The 23,244-nt window shown below is 42.3% G+C and overlaps 1 protein-coding gene across 2 annotated transcripts in view; it reads right to left on the reverse strand.

Annotated features, from left to right (window-relative positions):
* The window catches only part of syt7b (synaptotagmin VIIb), a 90,695-nt gene that overhangs the window by 13,669 nt on the left and 53,782 nt on the right, over nucleotides 1-23,244 (reverse strand). The window contains exons 5-7 of one of the 2 annotated variants that reach the window (XM_084009131.1): nucleotides 19,445-19,639; nucleotides 13,969-14,316; nucleotides 9,976-10,098 (exon numbers count right to left, since the gene is read on the reverse strand). In XM_084009131.1, the coding sequence (XP_083865257.1) occupies nucleotides 9,976-10,098; nucleotides 13,969-14,316; nucleotides 19,445-19,639 (666 nt within the window). The remainder of the gene's footprint in view (nucleotides 1-9,975; nucleotides 10,099-13,968; nucleotides 14,317-19,444; nucleotides 19,640-23,244) is intronic. The other variant, XM_084009132.1, reaches the window with a different exon arrangement.

Consider the following 23,244-nt stretch of genomic DNA (forward strand, 5'->3'; position numbering starts at 1 on the left):
TGGAAAGTCTGTTTACCACTGATTAAGAAAGACTGAATGAATGAAAGCAACATTTTTCATTCACTCAGCTATGATAAAAGGCAAAAGGTGTATGGGACATTTCAGGAGAAGCATCTGGCTGAGAAAAAGAGAATCCAAGCAGAGGTCCTGCAGGAATATGAGCGAGAGACTTTGTCTTCACAGAAGATGCAGAGCAGGCAAAGCAACATGTCAAATCTTTGAGGCCATATTGTCCTGCTGAATACCTCCACGAAGCTGGGAAGAAAGCATTTTTAGCTGCCATCTGTTTGCTCAGAAATGGCAGTGAAGTATCTACATATGCAGATTTAATGAAGCAGGCACAAAGTTTTTATTTTTGTAAACATAGCCGAGGGGCGACAAGAACAAAATACTCTATCAAGCAGACTTTCAGCATCTATTTTGAATCACCATTGAAATTATGTTTTTTTTTTTAATACTTAAACTCATCTAAAAAGGAGATTTATTTGGATACAAGTTGTGTTTCAACAATATGTTAAATTAAGGAGTTTTCTTAAGTCATCTGATAACATCTTGACCTGTTTGCAATACAAACATAATCAAACATAATCATGATAAAGCTTTTTTTGTGTATTTTAGCAGGATAAACGTTACAGTTGACGCACTCACAGCTTTTGGTTAAGTTTAGGGAAAATGAGGCAGAACACATTTACTTTATGGACATTTAACTGAAACGACAATGTTTCCCTAACACTAGTGTGCTTTTGTTGCTTGAACCACAGGACCCCGCCACCAAAAACCCACACGGCCCATCATTTTGTTTGTTAGCAATATTGTGGAGCAAGTAATGAGAGGGGAGACACTTTTAGGCCACAGTCACTGGTTGGAAATGTACAGCAGTGAGGACATCGTCAGTTGGTTTCATTTGAAGAAACTAACTATGTGCCTGACTGACAAGTTAGCAGAAGTAATGAGCCCTGCCACACGGGGAAGCCACAGCATCTCTGCTCTGCAGATTTTATGATAATGGATTTTTTTTTTTTTTTTGGATCGTTACACCATTCACCGGATTTTCACAGTAAAATGTCCTCGTTGAATTTGTCCAGAAGGTAAACATTTTTTCGCTGGAGTGAACAGATGTCTGAGCAGTTTGATGTGGGTCCTTGTTTGTTTTTTCAAAGTCGTAATCTACCCATAATTCTTAGCAAATTAGACAAGAATTAGACATTTTTTTGTGCAACAGATGAACTGGGACTATTAGTTTGATCCAAGCCACAGTCAGAGTCCTGTGCTTCCTCCCATGTGTTATATAAAAATGTAATGTTGCCATTGAATATAATCTCCTGTTTCTTATCAAAACGTGACGGCCAAAACAGATGTGTATAGGAGTGAAAGGGTTGAATGAGAGGATTCTACACTATTTTATATTAACCAACTAAATACTCATGACAGAGTTATTATTCTCTCAGAGTCTTGCAAAAATAATTAAGATAACGTGCCTTAGGATATGAGATAAGATACAGAGTGACAAAGATGTATTGCATTTATTTTCTTTGTGTGGGAAAACAATAAGAAACAATATTGGCTTCTATCATTTAGGTGAATTAAACAGAACTAGAGATCGGTATTCAGCGTTGTGTATCTATATTTGGAGCCAAATCTGATCAGGGGCAGCTGGTACAGACATCTAACAGCGATGTTACAGAAAGCTCATGGGCGTGTGGGCAAATATACTGTACACCACGCATGAAAACTGCCCACGAGGAGCAGATTCATCAGACTGGCCGAGCTGACGGTCATCTACAGCGACGGAAGAGCGAACGGCAAAATCATCCCATCACAACTCCAGTCAGTGTCCTCAGGAAAAGTATGGATCGGGTTAAAAAGTGGAATGGAAAAGGAGAAAGAAAACAGGTTTAATAGATGCAATTAAATAAAGTGTGGAGGTGAGATTGCGAGGGGGAATGGGGGAGAGATGAGGAGACGGCATCTTACTGAGGAACAAAATGAGGGGCTGGAGAGGGGAAAGAGGAAATAGATGAGGGATGGGAATGAGTAGATGGACGGGTGAGAACATGAGGGATGAGGGTTACCAGCAGGGCCTGGATAGGAAGTGTGCCTCCATAAACATTACTGTATCTGGGTCTTGCTGATCATACACTAGCCCTAGGAGATCATGAAACACAATATAGGTCCCCACGTCCCATGATGGATGGGGCCCAGGCTCCAATGTCAGCCCACTCAGCGCTCCCCACCAACAGGGACAAATCACCCGGCCACCGCCCCCCTCAACACACGCTAACACAACTAATGGAGCCATCTACAGGGTTCGACGGGCCTCATACTCAAATACTTCAAATAGACTTCCGCTCTCTTTTTTTTTCTTGGGACTTATCCACTGGGGAGTTTTTGTAACGCATAAATAACCTGCAGTGATGTCATACCCTTTAGAAATTAGAGGTAAACGTCAATAAAATGAGTTCGAGAAAACTGTCCACTGTTTGCTGTCAGCTTCGCTGTGACGTCCCCCTCACTTTCCTTTTCATGGGCTCGCTTAAATCAGCTCCCCGCTCATAGCCACAAGCAGAAAACCAGGGAAGTGGTGAATGAGCTCCCGACTTAGATGTGACAGGTTTTTTAAAAAGATGCCTTGTTTGTGCTGACCTACATCACTTTTTCGTTCCAATCATCGTTTCCCCGCCGCCCACCGCCGGCTCCAGAGGCTGCGACGGGGACCAGTGGCGGGCCTGGAGAGCCGTTGGGAGGCTTGAGGCACTGTGATTGTGGACTCAGACGCGATTGAAAGAGTCAGCTACAAGCCAGCTGATAAAGCGGGGCAACAACTTTTGGCTTGATTAATACTGTACAGTCTGGCATTGAGCAACTCAGCAAGAGCAGTACGACGCTGCCGCTGTCGAGATTCGGAAAAGTAATGATCGGAAAATAAAGCGAACAGAGATGTCGCTCATCTGGCGATAGCGACGTCCCTTCATGCGACTCTTCTTTTCGGCCATTAAAACTTTAAATGGCACTCACATCGTGAGTCTTGCTGAATCATGACAGCAGACTGTCGTTCAAGATTAATATTCAACATTTAACTCAACGATTTAAAGATGGAACTCGGCTTTTTGTTTAGAATGAAAGGATGTCCGTCTTCTTCCAACCGTAAAGCTGTGGTGCTCACAACCTTCATGGATGTCCTTGACTTTGGAGATATTCTGTATTGTCATGCTGCCCCATCAACACTTCCGCTATAAACCCCCGTGTATCATTATGCTTGATCACAAATGACACATTTCGGACTCATCGCTGTTCCCTGTATCACACGGTTGGATGGGCCTCCTAACAGTCGAGGAAATAGCCTTCTCGTGTTGTTCCGTTACAAAGCTTCACTGTTGAAGCTTCCAAACTGGCTCACATCTCTTCTCTCATTTAACTTGATCTACACGTTTATATCCCTCATGAACGCACTAATGTTGGCAGAACAGCAGGCTTCAGGTTCTATTCACCTTTTAAATGAAATAACTGTGAGTCTTGCATTCCCCTTGGAGATTTTGAAGCTTTGCTATCTGATGTTTTTCTTGTAACTGTTTTAATTCCTTGTTTATTGTGTCTGTTTTGCTGATTGTGTTCTTGTGAATGTTTGTTGTTCTCAGGTCTCTTTTGGAAAATAGATCTCAATCTCAATGAGACTGCCTGATTAAATAAAGATTAAATCGGAGCTTTTTTATCTGAAAACAGCTGAAATGAAGCTGATGAGAGCGGTGAAAGTGAACCAAAAGTTGTGAGCCGGAATGTTTTGGCCCTTAAATGCTCAATAGAGCTGCAGGTGATGAATATCCGTGGGTTTGTCACTATAGTGACCCGCTACACGTTACTGTCATTCAATCCATTGTTAAGATACAAATGATTGATTGGTGCAGCTTTAAATTGCCTCATTTCACCAGGCAATTAATTTAACGAGTTGCAATAAATAGATTGATTCAAAAGGCTTATCGACCAAACGAGCGATCAATTATACAAAACAAGAGTGAACACCTGGTGGTGCCGAGAAGGAGAAACATCTTAAACAACAAAACAAAATGTAATCATTTCAGTAAAACCCTTTTGCAGGGATTAACTCCCAAAGAAATCTGTAAAACAGAAGATTGCAGCAGTAAACAGCAATATCATCAAACATGATTCAGTGAAAATGCCTGACGAAGGTTTTAGCAAAACTTAGTTCTTAAAACTTACCATAAGGGTTCAATTTTGACTCAAAACACATTCTTGATATAAGCTTTTCAATGCAAAGTTTACTTTTCAAATTTTCTGCTTAGACATTCATGCAAAAGATGATGTCCGTGAGGTTTTTCTTTCTTCCCCATAAAGAGCTTCCTGCTTCTCTCGAGCAGAGATTTTCTTTTTTGTGAGAACATGGTGCACGTTTCTCATTTAAAATGATGAATGGTCAGCCTCACTGAAAGCACTTAATGGATTTTATGACACAAGAACTTTCAGTGTTGGAAATATAACAAATACCTCAGTATCAGTGACTTAGTATGAAGGAAATGATTATTAACACTGAAAGCAAAAGATATATCCAGTATAATATTATATTATAACCCTCATTCAGTGGTCCACAATCTGATATTTGACGTCTTATCATTCAGTTTTTTTTTAATGGAAGCGGACTTTGATATGCTCCATTTCAGAAACCGTTGCATATTTTGCTCCGTGTTCGGAGAGGAAGTTGTCTGGGGCCAGTAAGCTCTTCTGGGCTTATTCATATTTATTTCCCTGTTGCGTCTCTGTGTGTGGTGAATCTCCGAGCTCATTAAGATTCGGCTCAGCCATGCAACAGCAGCTTCAGAGCTTCCATCATAGTTATCTGCAGGTGGGTGATTATGTCCAGTCCACCGCAGGGCTTTGACCGGCCTACCACAGTGACCCAAACAGACTCGCATAACAAGAAGCACATAAGAGATTAGAGGACCTTTCACTTAACGCAGAGCGCAAAAACGCTGGGTTCGTCTGTAGATAGCGGATCAGCAAGAAACCAAATGAGTCCTTTGACAATAATATAATTAACCATAATCACGATTGCATTGGTGTCTTGTGGGATTTTATGTCAAAGTAATAAGTGTAAGACAGCTTTTGTAGGTAACAGCTTCGGCTGCTTCTCCATCCCGAATCACAGATTAACATCCGACTTTGTACACAACACAGCCCTGTGGTGATAATGAACTCTGTAAATTTGTTCAGGTTCAATTTTACTGTCACAATCATGCTCACCTCTCCGCGTGTGAGTTTAGCTGTTATAATCACATTAATTACGGCCCTGTTCCATTTAGTTGTGCCAGAGCCCTGGCATTGTGCGTGCTGGCTCATTGGAATGACTCCAAAACCCTAAATGGAATGGGACAATAATTCATTGGATCAATTACAACTGTGTTTACCCTTCCTTGACACGAAGAGGGCCTATTGTCTAACACACACTCTTCTGAACAAAAGTACACTGCACAAACATTTTAACGCAACATTTGCTCCCATTTTGCATTGAAATAATACATTTAAAACAATATTTAAAGGCACACAAAAGGCTTATATCTCTCAGATTTTGTTCATAGATTTGTTTAAATCCCTGTGTGTGGGCACTTGCACCTTTGCCACCATAATCCATGCGCCTCACAGAAGTGTCTTATCAAGATGCTGATTAAACAGCATCACTCACACACAGGTGTGCCTGGGGTCTAAAACGTGGTGTGTCATCTTCAAAACATTTATTAGGATTTCACCTGGCTATGGCTACAGGAATGGGGTCACAGATCCCCCAAAGAATCAGTCCGTATCTGGTGTGATCCCCATTAGCCTGAGGCGGCGCGACACATTGCTTGGCCTGTGGAAAGTTGGCGTGGACGGCTGGGCTACGTAGCTGGTTATTAGCGGAAACTGGAACACGCTGTCGCACATAGCAATCCAGAGCATCCCAAACGTGCTCAGTGGACGACATGTCTGGGGAGGATGCAGGCAATGCAAGAACTATTTTCAGCCTCCAGGAATTGGGTCCCTTGCAACATGGGGCCATGTGTCATCATGCTGCAACAGGAAGTGATGGCTGCAGATGAACGGCACGACCGATGGGCCTCAGGATCTCAAACTGCCATCAATAAAATGCACCTGTGTTCGTTGTCCGTAGCTTATGCCAGGAAATACCATAATCCCATCTCTCCACCATGGGGCACAGTTCACAACCGCTGACGTTAGCAAACCGCTTGGCCACACAACACCATCTGCCGTCTATGAGGAGCATATATGACCTTCAGTCAGGCACGTGCACACATAGATCAATCAGGGCTCGAGCTCCTGCCCTTTGCCCTTGGAGAGACAAAGTGCCCTTTTCCTGCACGGGATTTTAAAAATTGTCATTTAGTAAACAGATACATTCTTGTTTCCCCAGAAATATCGATTGATTTTAAATCAATCCATATATTAGATAATAAGTCGGCTGCCAGACTATGACAGGGCCGACACATAGAGACAAGCAACTATTCACACTCACATTCACACCTACGGGCCATTTAGAGTCATCAAGTAACCCATCTCCATCTTGCATGTCTTTTGGGACTTATGAGAGGAAAACGGAGAACCCGAAGAGAACCCAAGCTAACACGGGGAGAACATGCAAACTCCACACAGAAGGAACCCGAACCCAGACTCAAACCTGGGCCCCTGTATATGACACAGCAGTGCCAACCACTAGACCACCGTGCAGCCCAGTTCATTCTTGTTTTATATTAATATGTCGTATTTGACTTAGGGAATTTTAATTAGTGCAAAAAATGCCTTTTTAAGAATTTGAGCCCCTGCCCCTCTAACATCATGCCTTTCGTCATTTGGTTGTGCGGTGGCTGGTCTCAGAATATCTGGCTGACATAGTTACACATCTGTGGTTGTGAAGCCGGTCGGATGCACTGCCAAATTCTCAGAAACAACATCGGAGGAGGTTTATTGTGGTGAAATGAACATTCAAGTCACGGGCAACAGCTCCGGTGGACATTCCTGCAGTCGGCGTGCCACTGGCACCCTCCCTCAGAACCTGTGACATCTGTGGCATTGTGTTGTGTGATAAAACAGCACATTGCAGAGTGGCCTTTTATTGTGACCAGCCCAAGGCACACCTGTGTAATAATGCTGCTGTTTATTCAGTATCTTGATATGCCACACCTGTCAGGCGGATGGATTATCGTGGCAAAGCAGAAGCTCCCCGACACGCATTTGAATACGTTTGGGGACAAAATCTGACAGAAAAATCCTTTTGTCTGCATTGAAAAAAAATCTTGATCATGTGTTTCGACTTCAGGAATGCAGAGAGCAAAAACAATAGTGTTGCATTTATATTTTTGTTCAGTGTATTTAGGTATTAAATAAGTTACAGGCAGTAAAAATAGATTCCATCTCAGTGTTATGTTGCAAGCTTTGAAGAGTAATTGTCAGCGCCTGAATGCACACCACGACAGTGTGTGCACAGATATCACAGACTCACAATACTGATACACACATTTCTTCACTTACATAAGCAACGTTTTCCATTAAACAAAGGAAACAAGTGCAGTGTTTTATGAGGTGATTATGACAACAAGTTCTCTGTGATTGGAGACTACTGACTGAAGTCTAAAAACCCATTCATGCATTCATCAAAAAATGATCTTGAAGTTATGAACTGGCAAATAATAATCACCAAATCAGCAGTTTAAATGTTAGTCTCTTCTGGCTCATTGTTTTGGTTTTAGAGCTACAGTTATTTTCTGTGCACACTATCTGCCCAGCACAGAGTTAGTAACGAGCTGGTTAGTGGAGCATTAAGCACCTAAATACACAAAGATGTTTCTCAGATGCTGGTGGAGATGAAAACAGAGCTACGAAAGAGAATGAGTAAAAATTCCCCTGGGGGACACAAAAACATCTTGAAGCGAATGCTAATGTTTCATGTGTGGTTGTTGCATAAAACATCAATGTTGTCTGCTGCATTGTAGCCCATATTTGGGCAGATATTATAACATATATCATTATTACAATTATAAATGTCTAAATCTATAATAACAGTGTTCCACTCTGTCTGCTTGTTTATGATCCATATTTAGACTTGATGCAATACAAAGCGCGCACAGCTCCTATCATATGTCTATTATCGGATTTGGCTTTTGTAGATATTTGTGCTGCAAGCTGTAATTTCATTAATAAACCAGCAGAATCTCAAACCGGAGTGTCTATTTTTATCCTGTAGCATATTTCTCTAGAAAGCGGAGAGCAAAGGTGTCCCACTCTTTCTGTCTCTCTTTCACTGTCTGACAGCGTCTTGTCTTGTCACATATATTCTTGGCCGGATCATCCCGCCTCAGCGTCCTCCGTCTGCTGGGCTCCATGAATACGGCCCCCGGAGCGAGCCAGCGAGCGGACGCACGGAGCTTGCCGGGTTACTACGGAGCCGCGGAGATGAGGGAGACGGACGTAGATGATGATGGAGGGCTGTTATTAGTCGTGGAAGGACACTAGACGACTTGGCCCCTGCCAGCCCTCGGGGTAGAGGCTCGCTGGCTGTGATTACAGTTAGGTGCTTGACAGACCTCCAGACAGCGAGAGGGAGAGAGGATGATGGGAGTCACAAGAGGTACGCTGGTCCTCATCCCCTGACTGACCCTTAGACATTTTAAATTCAATTTTTAAGGCATAAAAAGGTCATACTTGTTGCAATAACATCAGAATCGAGACAAATGTTCTTTTCTTCTGAGACAGACTGCATATTTTTCCTCAACAAAAAAAATAAATAACACAGATGACCTAGTTAGAACAGCACACTTGGATGCACTGCAGAAGGGTTTGGAGAAAACTCCTAATAATCTATATATTGTTATGTGGTGCTACATTCAGGTTCATGCTCAGCCTACTAGTGTCAAAACAGTGGGTTAAGCATTTATCCCTCAAACACTCTGCTATGATAAGAGAGCAGCGGCTTTGGTCCTTTGTTTACCAGCAGGGAGATTTAGTCTCTGACAGCTACTCTGAGATCACTGGTAGATGAGAGGTGAGCATATTTTTAGATCATCATCATGTGAGGAACCTTACTACTAAATAATGAGGGTGACCTTCTCCTGTGTCTGCGGCTCACAGTGTTGAACGGTAAAGAGCTGCAGACTTACAAACGGTCTGGGTCTGGATGAAGAATACAGATAAGAGGATAGAGGAACAAGTGGACCTAAAATGTGAAGTTGGAAAGTCTATCATCAAGAAAGAAAATGATATCTAAACAGAAGGAATAGGAGTGTTTAGTTCAGTGCTGCAACATTAAGAGGTAGAGTACTAATATAACAGCATCAAGCAGGGCCGAGAATGCCAGGGTCATGTCATGTTTTAATGGCCTGAGGGCTGCTTTGCAAATAATTACATCTACAATACATTACACACGTTGATTTGTTCACCAGACATATTTTTTCTGGCAGTATAGAGAAGGCTTTGAAACATAAATAAAATATGAGGGGAAACATGGCGGCTAGTCCAGTGTTTCTAAACTCCTGGATACGAGCCATGTTCATATTAATGTGATTACAATATTTTTTCACAATAAAACCTCTTATCTGATGATGACCGTTTCTTTTATTTTACCCAAAAATAATTGAGCACAGGCAAATAAGAAATAGAGATGTTTCATATCGTACATTTTCAATTTAAAAAAGTGCAGTCAGTCTTGATTTATGTTGCTTTTCGTTAAACAGCTGTAAGATTTATTACGTTTTTAAGGCTAACATGGGAAATGACTTCACCATCTCACACCATGAAACTTGTGATCTCTCAGCTCACCTTAGACCACTACATCAACGCAACAGAGATAAATAGTCCCGCAAGCACTTTAAATGGCACGTTATTATATATCATTACGGACCCCTCCGCTATGACAAACAGCCACCATATCTACTCACCTAGCAAATCATATTTCTCATTTTCTCTCTGTCTCGTTACCTCTTTTCTGGCGTGGTGTCGTTTTCTTTGCTTGCCGGAGCTTCCTGTAGATCTGGGAGGTTGGCAAAGTCATCCTGTTCAGCCAGTCCGATTGCTAGAGACAGGACAACCATCTTCCCCTCACTGGACACACAGACAAAACAGGACATCGCAAGGACAAACAAGTGTGTAGGAAAATTGACACACACGTACACACAAAAAACAACGCAAACAGGCAGTGACAGAAAGACACAAAGCACACATTCATTTCACAAACAAAGAGAGAGGGAGACTGTTGTGAGGATTCTATTTCATTTGAACAAATACTCAATATAAACATTATTGATTTAACACTTAACCATTTTTCTCACACTTTCAAAACAAGAAAAACATTGAATTTTGTTGGTTTATTTTCTGTGCAAAACCATAGAACCATAACCTAGAGATGGTTTACTTTATGGCAAATCTTCATGTTCCGTTTTCTGTCCTCCTTATTCGACATGTGACGCCGAAATGAGCTCCGATGTCCATATTTATATTATTAACACTAATACTAAACTTCTAAGAAGTGCAAAGTTAATATGGTTTCATCTGTGGCGGGTATTCATTCAGACCGAATCTGCCATTGGCATCATCAGGAATGTCCTTTATGCAGATAATGAATGAATGCTGTGTTTTTTAATTTCTTGTATTAGCAAATTAGACTGCATTACAGGTCAGAAGAAAGTAGATCTGCTGTAGATGAAAGGGGATCTAAAGTTTTTTTTTTTTTTAATGCTCTCTGAACCAACTCTGTGAGGTTGAGAATGTGCTATTAAAAGCCATCCAGCCTTTGAATTAGTACAAAGTATGACTCTCACAGTTTGAACAATGCATAGTACCTATGATTACATGTACCACATTAGTATGAGCAATTTCAACTTTTTAATAATACTACTAATAATAATAATAATAATAATAATTAAAATACACTGGGATATTCATCGTGAGGCAACATGCATTATAATCTGTCACAAACAAGGTGCTTTTTTCTATAATGCATCATTACAATATAACACAAACACAGGGATGCATTCAGTTTCTCATGAATTTTAATCCACTGTCTGGTAGTCAAAGCATGTGCTTGGCTGAAACAAGCATCGTTAGCGGAACGACTGATGCCTCCGCAGCTTTATCATCCTCTGTAATCTGTTTCTTAGAATAAAAATACATGTGTAAAAATAGAAAAGCTAAAACCTAAACACGAGGGATTGGATTGGAAACAAATAGAGGCAATGAAATGACATGCAGGGGGTTGGAAGACGAAGAAAAATGCTTAAGAAATCTATGAAAATGAAGGTGGTTTTAACAAAAACCTGCAACAAAGAAGCATATCAAGTTGATTTTCAGCTCTTGTTCACCTCTAACCATGCCTGAGGCCATTTAAATGATGTCTTACTGAAGTATGCTGCACCGTGAATTCAAGAGGCCAGTGACCATAACAACATAACATTTGCCCACAACTAACCTTGCAATTCAAATCTTAAAATAAAAACCCACACGGAAGCACGTATTTACACTATTCTGGCTTCTCACGCGTTCCTCTCTGCCTCCACCATCCTCCTTTCCTCTTTATGGAGCCTCTAACAGCACACTGATCCAAGAACAACCTTTATGCATTTACTTTACTACAGTCAAAGGGTAAATCCAAAGTGATTTTTCCTCATCCCTAAACATCGCCTCGAAAGGCATAATTATAAAAACATTGAGTGCAATTTCACATTTTTATTCTGCGGATTAGCAGTGGTCTCAGGAAGATTCATAATTTGTGTTTTATTTTAGGAAAAAACACAAATGAGGCAGTATTAATACGAAACAGTGATCGAAACGATCAGCATGCTTAAATCCTGCAAAGATGAGCTTCATACTGTGGCACAAGTCAATACACTTGTGATCTCGCACAAAGCCAAGACGTCTACTCAAATAGCAAAACGATCAACAGATTATGTCATCCTTATTAGCTTGTGACCGATTGTTTTTTCGGTTTCATCATTTTTTCCTTTTTTTCCCTCCTGATCTTCTCATCTCTCCACATCTCACATTTCCGATCTGATTCTCCAGCGTCTATGCACCGTCTCTGGTGTTTTCCCTCCTTAACAAGAGGCAGCTTGTTGAAGCAATATCGACAACCAGAGGAACGCATTAGCACTTTTGAGTTCACTGGGGATGTGTAAACAGAACCAACATGAGGCCCGTCGATAAGGTGAATGGATTTGTAAAGATGTCCAAAAAAAATGACACGTGCACTCCAACCAGAGGGCTCTGGAATCATTACCTCCGACACCAGCTCTATTGATCTGAAATGTAAGCGGGGCGGTTTAGCTGCCACCCTGTGTGCGACAGGCATGGGACGATGTGGAAGGTGAAACTGCAGCATTTGGTTGTTCATACCCCTGCAGATCACATGATATGCCCACTCCCCACAGTGTGTTTCCACCCCTCCGGCTCAGCGGCTGACGTGTTTGGTCCAGCGAGATTCATGAGGACAGGGACGATGGGCGACGCCACCTCCCTATATACAATATATGCCTGGCCTTGTTTGAATGATGATTCACATAGGCAGGGAGGTCACTGGCCTGGAGACACTGTTAATGGGAAGACACGCAAAAAGTACAGGAGTGTAGGACCGCGTGTGGATGTGTGTTCATGGGCGGCAGGGGAGATGGTGGGGAGGGGCGTGTATGCGATGCTGCTTTGTGGAGCACATCATCTGTAATCTATCATTCAAGTCAAGCGAATGAGGGGGAGGGGGGCCCTCCGTGCTCGATATGTCAAACAATCAGTAGCCTTTGCACACCAACAGCCACCCGACTCAGGAGTGGATACATCGGGACATTGTTGCAGTTGTAAAAATGTAATGATCTTTGCTAACCGTGTTGTGAACTGTGTTGGTTTAGGGTTATGCTTATTTTATCACGTGTTACTTTTTTTCTAATTGTTGTGAGCCTATTTCGTAAAAAAAGCTGTATTTTGAAGCGTGAAAACAGAGCAACAGTGACAGTGCATCACCTGCAGTTTAAGTGCAATATGCAATTTTAACAGCTTTTCAATGCAGACCAGCTGTTATGCTGTGTCCTCCTCCACAGTGATGCTAATAATTTATCACTGCTTTATTACCATGAATCATAGTCACATAGAGGAGAATAATGTCACTGCAACCCTGCAGTTCATGTATGCACGCTGTGATGATGCAACGTTGTGTAAAGCTTGGTTCATGAAACCTTATAAAAGGTAGTCACATTGTGTCAAAATTCTCCTCCCCGGCTCAGTAAGCGGGTGAGGGAGAAAGAGGGAGAGACAGCACAGAGTTGGTCAAGTGAGGTAGGGAGTGAATGAAGAGGGGCACCAACGAGAACGGAGCCGTGAATCAGAAGAATAAAATGTTATTTTCACGGTGGTTTCGTTCTAAAGCACAAATAAACACATCCAGACCTCCTCACAAACCTGCGGGAAGGTGCGACCCAAGAAACACTTCATCCTGCTGTGGCCTGTCTGCTCTCTGCACCCGGCTTATTGCTTGATACCTTTAAACCTGGTTGAATTCATACGTGCACTTTGGACAAGTTCAAATATGTTTGATTTTCTGAGCTTCTGGAGTTGCTAGGTATTTGCAATAAATACAATACACTTATACGGTATAGACAATATAGGATACTATCAGATGTTATGTATACATATGCATTTAGCTGTTTGTTTAATTAACAGAGTGCACAGACTACCCACACCACTGGAACACACAATGACAAACAAATAAAGGACTGGAAGACCTTCCAAAAATCACTATGCAGCATACTCTCAGAGATTTAAGTATGTCTGAAAAAAGACACTATGACCTGCTGATGTGACTAGATATTAATATGCATAATGTTGTAAAGCCGGTCACATCTGACACGGACATCAACATCAACCATTTAAATAACAAAAAAAAAAGAAAAAATAAACATTATACAGTGTGGAGATCTTCATGACACTTACAAGAACGACTTGACGTCCAGCCCTCTGTGGCGAATCTGCTCCATCATGTGATCCCAGCTGCCAGGATTTGACCTTGATCGACCTGCTCCTGCACCTCTGTACCGGGAGGCTCCAGCCGGACTCCCCCGGACCCCACGTGGGCCTCCGCGGTGGCCCCCGCCCCCTGGGCCCGTGTGCAGCTGGCCCAGGCTCTGCGAGGTGACTGGGGGGTCGTTGGGGCCCGGAGGGGGCTGGTGAGTGAGGGGCTGTTGGAGGCTCTGCTGCCGGACCAGGGGCCGAGGGCGCGCAACGGCTGAGGACGGGATGTGCTCCAGGGTGGAAGCAGAGGAGAGGGAAGCGTCCCCGAAACTGAGCAGACACATGGGAGCACCGGAGGACAGAGATGGATAACAACATGGAAGACATCAGCGTTAGAGATAAAAATGAGACATACAGGGCGGGGCATTTTAAAAAAGGATTTAGAAGAGATGAACGTAACAGGTGATCATGTTGGATCACAAACAGGTTGAAATGTGGGAACACGGTGTTCGCAGTGAATACCCAGAGGGGCGAGGAGGGGATCACAAGAGAACAAAACCACAGGAGGAGGGAGAGAGGAGGGAGAGAAAGAAGAACAGAGTTGTCAAAAAGACAAGACTGTAGATCATTGTTCAATATGTGTAAGAAAACAACTGTGTGGAATTTCAAAGCATTTGCTGCATGACGGTGTGCGATGAGTGTGAGGATGGGCAGGCATGCAGCGTGTAAGCATTCAATTCTTTTTTTCTCCACGGGTGTCAAAGCAGACGTCTGCAGTGGAGGTGGAATTAAACTCTGAGCTTAGTATCGTCCAGCTGCAGTGCTAAATTGTTTCTCTATGTTACCTCCTCCCTTAATTAGCCCTGACCTACTTCTACCTTCTTGCCTTTTGCTTCCAAAGCCTCTCCCGACGGTCCTGTCTGCTCCTGCTCTGTTTAACCTTCCCACTCTTCCCTTTACCTTCGTGCTTCTGGGCTCAACTGCTCCGCGTCTCCTCCGTCCATTCATCTCTTCTCCACTCTCAGGCCTCACATCAATCCATCTCCACACCCCCCTCCACTCACCGTTCTTTAAGTCTGCTCCCTAATTACTGGTCCGCTACTCTTACAATCATGTGATAACGCTTCACCGCTTATCCTCCCTTCAATCACTGTCCCGCCTGATAACTGTAAGCTTGTGCTAAAGAGCCCTGCCTGGAACTAACGCTGCGAGGGAGGATTTATTGCCCGGACTTGAGTTGTGTTCGCGCTCATTCTTCAGAATTAACCCGGCTCTAACTCTGCTGGGGAGTCAGGAGACAAGCCCCCTGAGGAGCAGAGCAATGCTGGATCAAGTACAACACAGAGCTCATGTATATGCACCAATGCCTGCAGGCTTTCTCTGTCTCTCACACACACACACACACACACACACATACACACACACACACACACACACACACTTTCCTTAGGATATAGGCGATGATGGGAATATTTATTTACTCAGCATACTACTGTAACTGAATACATTGAATTCATGTATGCAAGTAATTTGCAGGATTTCTGTTGAGCAAGCGTGTTATAGAGTTTTGTGGTAGGAGGAGACATTAAGGGTTCCAGATCCAGTTCTTTGTACATAAAAACCATACTAGAGACGTCAAATGTGACTCTTATTTTTTCTTTAAGATTTTTTTTAAATCACTTACATTTTTCAAATTTTGTCACAGTGTTTTGTACCCCAAAACAACAAAGACAGTGTTTTGAATATGCTACAGCTCTGATTTGCACTGCTGATTGGATTCTTCTCCATAGCAACTGCAGCTGAGGCTCATGGGTATCGTTGTTTTTAGAGCCAACCATCATGTTAAACTGCTGAAAAACTTGATATAACATAAACCTATGTGATCATAAAATTATGGAGGAGACTGTTGAGAAGTGACGAGAAAAACTAAAAATATTTCTGACAGTGGTTTAAAGCTGACCTCAATGAATCTCGATGCTGACTCATCCTCAAATAGGTTGAAATGCTTTATATAATTTCAAGTCAGTAATTACTTATTTAAATTTAAGTAAACTAAGACATCCACATAAAAGATATATTTTAAGTTTACCGAAACAACAATTACTTTTTTGTTCACACTGTATTGAGTGCTATATGTTTCAATTTACCCAATATCACTTTTCCCTCAACATGATGTATCGTTCCTCTGGTGAAATCACAAGCCTTGTCACGTGCCGTGAGGACTGATGTAGAGGTGAAATGAAAGGAAAACGCATGAAAGCGTATCAACACACGACAAAGAAACTATTGTTATTTGAACATCTGAGCGTATAAACCAAACACTGCAGCTACCGTACGCCACAGTCAAGTGTAGATATGAAGGATAAATAGAAAGCATCCAGTGGCACACATCGAAAGATTATTTCTGGGTGCGACAAACATCACTATCATATCTGACATTGTGATGAATCAACACATCTGGCTGGATTCATGGTGGCAATAAGCCAGACAGCTGGGAGCTGGTCCATGTGCTTATACATTCTGCCAGTCTGTTCAGTGTCAAACATTTGGCAAAGCAATCACTAATTTTAAAAATGTGAAGGCTCTGCAACACAGAGTCCTTTCCTTAATTATCGTGTCTACCTGTGCTTTCAGGTGCTGCGCCTTTTTTGTCTTCTGAAATGTCTGCAAAGCACCAGCGACCGCCATTCACATTCCCTGAGCACGAGCCTCTTTATCTGCTGTATTCTGTTACTGACTTAGAGGATTATTTTCCACATTTCTTCTTGCTTGAAAGTCAATTAAGAGGAGTATAAACCTTGAATGATTTTTGTAATTAGAGAAAATTGAGGAGGGTGAAGAACAAGGAGACTGAGTCAGAGTGAAAAAACAATTACTAACAGTGGAGAGAGAGAGAGAGAGAGAGAGAGAGAGAGAGAGAGAGAGAGAGAGAGAAAGAGAGAGATGGTGGAGAGGGAAATGCCCCGAAATAACAAAATTCAAGAGGCAAAATGGAAATACAGGTGGATCTGAAAGGAGTGACAGGAGAGAAAAATAATATAATTCAAATTCAAGTCGAGTCTAATTGTCATGTTATTTAAAATGAACAACAACGCATATTGTACCATTATAGTATTTACTTAAAACTTTGTGAAAATCAGTTAACCTTGAAGAATGATTGCTTCTTTAAGTAATTTATAATTTCTATAAATATCAATCCTGAGTTGTCTCTCTTATTTCTATTCTATATACTGTATCTTAGCAAAGACACAACGTAGAGATACAATGTTGGCTGAATATGAATGAATGAATGAATAGAAGATGACTTTTAATGTGAACCGTTAATCTACACGCTATACTTGTTTATTAATCTATTTAACTATATTCTATTGTAGATTTTCTGAAAACTATTTTGGCTATGGTACAAGAAACTGATTGATTATCTGGGCTACAATTTACCAACAGACTACAGAGTTCTTATATTTAGTATTAATTAGTCTTTTCATCCGTTCATCGTTTATCCTGTATTCAAGGTCGCGGCGGGAGCCGATCCCAGCTGACATTGGGTGAAGGCAGGGTTCACCCAGAACAGGTCGCCAGTCCATCACAGGGCTGACATGTAGAGACAAACAACCATTCACACTCACATTCACACCTACAGGACATTTAGAGTAATTAATTAACCTATCCCCATCCTGCATGTCTCTGGACTGTGGGAGGAAGCCGGAGAACCTGTAGGGAGAACATGCAAACTCCACACAGAAGGAACCCAAACCCAAACCAGGAACCGAACCCAGGACCCTCTCTGTCAGGCAACAGTGCTACCCACTACACCACCATGCAGCCTAGTCTGTTCAATGTGACAAAAATGACAGAGGGTCCTGTGTTTTCCAGATCCCGTTCTCAGTCCCAACTCATCAAATACTTTAGGTTTAGGCAACAAAACTACTTGTTCATGTTTCGGAGGAGATTGTGAGATTAGAACTGTTTAAAACATGGTGTTGTCCTGTCTATTCATCCTTTACTAAAGAAACCAAGCCTAGACCCCAACTGGCCATAATATTTACAAGCCCATCTCAAAGCTAGCATTAAGATCCAAGAATATGGAGAAAGTTACCTTCACTTGAGTCTTTCAATGTTATTGCTCTGCATAGCATTGAACGTGCCTGCTCACTGAACAACCTCCTTCACTGTCTAGACCTGGATGTCTGGATGGCGAGGACTTTCCTTCAACTCACTGAAACAGTAACTGCAGGAATGTCAACAACTTAACAAAAGTGCTTGGTCCCCTATCTACACATTTACAAAATGAAGTCAGAAATGTTGGTGTCTTCTCAACAAACAGGTTGGTCGTGTTGTGAAGGGCGGCTTTTAACAGAATGTTAAACGAAAGCCCAATTAAAGCCCTTCCATGCTTTTATCATCTCCCTGCTTGATTACTGTAACTCCCTATGTTGTTGACTCACTTCACCCTCTCTCCACGCCAGATAGTTCAAAATGCAGCTGCAAGACTTTAAACTAAAACAAAGACAACCCAGTGTCCTGTCTTGGCTCACCTGAAGTAGTTAAGAGTGAAATAGAGAATTGTATTACTCTTGTTTTAAAGCCTTAAATGGACTAGTTCCACAATTCATGACTGGCCTTCTAACTCCTAATCCTCTGGATTAGCCTCCCACCCCACCTTAAATACTGTTCCACCATTAACACGTCCAAATCCCATTTAAAGACCTTTTTAGTTCAGTCTGAGGAAGCCCCATTAACATATTTCTAACATCCTCTTACTGGCTTTTAATCTACTTTTGGTTGTATTTCATTTCTCCTCACTTATTTTATTGTATTTCTTCCTTTATTGTATTTTATTGTATTACATTGGGTTTTATTGCCTTTTATGCACCTTTTATGTATTTAATTGTGTATATCTGTAGTGAAGCTCGTTGACCTCTACTGGAAAGCACTTTGGGTCAACTCCTGTTGTTTCTAAACGTGCTATATACATAAACTGACCTGACTTGACATAGCCACAACCTGAAAAATGTGCTAAAATAGCTAATATTATTATGCTATGGGCTGTGGAAAACACAACATGCAGTTGAACATGGGGCCATAGTCTCTGATAGCAAAAATGATTTTGAATAAGGTTCCTTAATTTGTGTTAACAGGACATTGAAGTAGGGAACGCTCCCCTCCAAACTATTTAGTTAGGCTTTTCTTGTTTGTTTATGAATGATGACATTCCCGTCGTCTACAGACTTCAGCCAACAGTAACTCATGCATCACAGGTACAAAGCTAATGTCCTCTAACATTATGTCCATCTGCATAGTCAGAAAGAGCTTCTGTTGATGTCCATCATCGAGTGTACATGCCACAATGTCATTCACTATTTTCTTACAAACTCACACTCCTTGATAGCCCCACCATGCTGTTGTCGTGCCCCCTGTAACCCCTCATGCGTGCCCCCTGTCACCATGTGCCACTCACTTGCCAAACCGTAGGCCTCCGGCTTGCATGTGGCTCTGGATCGTCTGCCAGCGCCCGGCCTTGCTGCCCCCCATCACCATGCTCCGAACGCTGTCACTGCGACTGGGCCCAGCCCCAGAGCAAGCACCACCCCCGCTGTCACTGGCCCCCGGCGAGGGTCCAGCACCGCCCTGCCCACCCTTATCCAAGGCCCCACTGGGAGGAAGAGCCGGGTGGATCAGAGACAAAGTAACACGTACAGAGAGAGAGAGAGAAAGGACCAGGATACAAAGAGAAGAGAGAGAGAGACGGACAGACGAGAGACAGACGCACAGACGTACAGAGCCGGAGAACAAAAGATTCATCAGTAAAGTTCGACAAACTGGTAAGTAGACTTTGTGAGCTCTCAGTCTCAGCCACAGGCTTCCATTATACAACACCGTTGAAGGGCTGCTACTGGTCAGCAAGACATTCAGTAAAAAAAAGAAGTGAATTGGTTTGAGCTAAGATTTACTGTTACCCTGTGAGTTACAGTAAATCTCATATCTTCAAAATTACACCAGCCCATTTATACCTGATGCTGTGCAGGGCAACATTGCCCCTCCCACCGGTTGCACTGCGCAGCATCAGGTATAAAGGGGCGAGTTAAAACTGCACGGAATTGATGCCCAATGTATTACTTTGTCCGTTATATATTAGGGCAACTTCTAATGACCGATTCATTATATTGCAAAATACTAAAGTGAAGAGTTATTGCCTTTAGGGAACTTTTGGTTATTGCATCTTGTGAGAAATAGGTCAAAGACTTTTACGGAGTTTGGAGATGCAGCAGGTCGGCCTCATTTCACTCGACGCAGGGGACGGCAAGATTGGTATCTGCTGGCTCTGTGAATTTGGGCGTAAAAGTTGAGTAACAACGCAGATGCAGTTTTTAGATTTTAAGATGCAGGTGATGATAACAGAACACTAATGTCTCATCTCAAAGCAATTCACCTGCAGCCCACAATGAAAACAAAAGCACTTTTATCTAATGAGTTTGTGTAAAACCTTTCTGCGGGTAAAATGGAGCCACCTAACAACCCCGACCGACCACGACTTAAGACACCACAGGGACGAGACAGGACGTCGACTCCTTTGTAGGGACTTCCCACTGAGGGAGGACAAACCACACAATACACAACTGCACACTGGGACGATGTCTTCAACAACATTTAGACACGTGTATGCTGACGGAAACGTGAAGGAGATATGTTCTGGCTACCTGGGCTACTGTTGTGATTAACCTGTCCATGCTAAATGTTGTGCTAATGCATTTCTTCACCTTATGTAAAGCACTTAGGTGATAAACAAACCTGCCTGAAAAGAGTCATTATCTGGACAAGGAGTAAGAAATAATCTCAGGAACGTTGCTCACTGATTTCTTTTTTTACAATCAGTTTCAACATCACTGCACAGATGCAGAGTAATTGGAAGTAAGTTGTGAATCGAGATGATCAGGTTATGCCTCAGTGACGTTTGAGATGAATCTAAATGATAGAATGGAGGTTAATATGAAACAAGCGCTTTAACCACCAAACCACTTAATAGTTGTACTGTAAGCGGCAGAGACGGTGGCACTATTTTTGGAACAGGGCTCAGGAGACCGGACTCAGGAGACCGGACTCAGGAGCGCTATCAGGCAGACTTGAAGCACTTACAGTACTATGAGTGACAATGGGAGTAGTGGCAAGAAATGTGCAAAAGACTGAGCGAGAGGAAGAAGAGGAGTGAACAAAACACACACAGGACTTTACACAAACACACAGATAGACACAAACTACATAAGAGTGAAAAAAATAGAATAGAAATCACCCCATTAAAGGAACAGTTGAACCTTTTTGGTAAACACACTTATCAGCTTTCTGGCAGGAAGTTATCTGAGAATATCACACACCACTCTCATACTTGCTGAATGTGAAGCTAGCTGCCGGTTAGCATCGCTGAGCACAATGACTGGAATCCTAAGGTAATAGACCCCAAGGTATCAAAATCAATCTACCGGCACATCTTTAACTGTTTAATCTGGACAAAAAAAACTTTACAGGGTTGGTTTGGTGCTGGACTATTTATTGGTGAGTTGCAATAACTTTCTGGAGTCTCTGCTAGTTGCCTGGCAACTGGCCTCGGCCTAGTCCGGCACATAACCAACCTTATAAATCGGCAAATGTTTGGGGTTTTTGTATGATTAAAAGAAGCCCGATATAATGCGTTAATCAGTGAGCCTTAATCAAGGCATCTGTGCCTCAGAGGGTATAGCAGGGAATCCGTTAATCATTAGGGTTCAGTTCCTGGCTGCTCCTGTCCACGCGTCCACAATGTGTCCTTGAGCGATACACTGAACCACAAGTTCCACAGAACAGCACTTCACAGAAGCTCACAGGTTGATCCTAAGAATGTTGAGGATGGGTTAAATGCAGAGGTCATTTCATGTATGTACCTGATCAAGTTTTTCAAGAGGGGCTGGTAGGCGGATTTGTTTGGACAGAGCTTAGCTAATTATTCCCCCTGGCTCCAATCTTGCTAATGTACCTTATGCTATACCTTGAACTTAACAAAAACGAATGAGAAACGGAAAGTGGTGTTTGATCTTGGTGTTTGATCTTGTCATCTAACTCTGCTTCATTATATTCCCGTCTTTGTGCTAAGCTAACTTAAGATGGCTGTAGTTTCACATTTAACAGGTATGAGAGTGGTGTTGATCTACTCATCCAACTTCCAGCATGTCAAACTATTCTTTTAAACTAAACCATACAAGGATGTCTTTAAGACACCAGTCAACCCTCTGTGGAAACCTTGATGGATTAGGTAAGTATATGTTTTAAGTCAAGTCTGCTACAGCATCCTGAGGAGCAGATATGCATATGTGGAGAGAAGAGGCAGTATAAAAGGGGAAAAGGTTCAGGTGAAACAATGAGCTCTGCTCTCTGAGGGTTGTCCGTCTCCATGGTAACACTCCATGGGCTGCAGGTGAGAGGTAAAGAGGGTCTTATGAGGCCAGCAGGGCTGTAGGGAATGGGGCTATCAAACCTTTCGCTTGTACACCTGTGCAAGAGCAAACTATTATGTTATTTCCCAGATTTTATGTTCTGTATTTTGACTGCAACAAACACTCAAAAAGGGGGGTCTCCGACAGATTCTCTGTAATCCTCTAATCCATAAATATGTATGATTTAAAGCCTGTTTTCTGATAGGGTATATCAATTCATTTTGAATGGTTGTTGGCAGACAGAAACTGTCCTTCTATCCGAAAGCAATCGTTGGAAAATGGTCGTAATTTCTGTCAATGTTAGGACAGTCCTAGGAATCACAGCAATATTGCTGGTCTGGTGCTGCACATCTCTATCAGGTGCTGCATGGCTAGCAGTGCATACTAAACACCAGCTCGCTGTCGACATGCCTGAAAGCAAAAACACGAGGATTACCAGGGATGAGAGGAGACTTCTGTTAAAAAGACATGTGGCCAGACAGCATTACAAAATCAGGCTTTCAGCTGCCCTTCAGGCTATTAAATGTGACCTTTTCACTGCTCTGAGTGATGTATTGATCAACCTTTGCCTTTAATTCTCAGTATATTTTGTGTTATCTGTCAGATGCTTATGCACACAAATAGCCAAATTAGACTTCATTTAATTTTTAATTGAGTGTGCACAACACTCACACTACTTGTGTGCTAATAATGCCCGATTTCTATTTGGTCAAAGAGCTTTGTGGGAATTTCCCAAGGTGCACACAAGCCCCTGTTCATTACAGCCCTGCCCAGATTGAGGGGTCCCTTACCAGCC

The sequence above is a fragment of the Eutrigla gurnardus genome, assembly GCF_963514095.1.
Source record: "Eutrigla gurnardus genome assembly, chromosome: 1".
Lineage (NCBI taxonomy): Eukaryota > Metazoa > Chordata > Actinopteri > Perciformes > Triglidae > Eutrigla > Eutrigla gurnardus.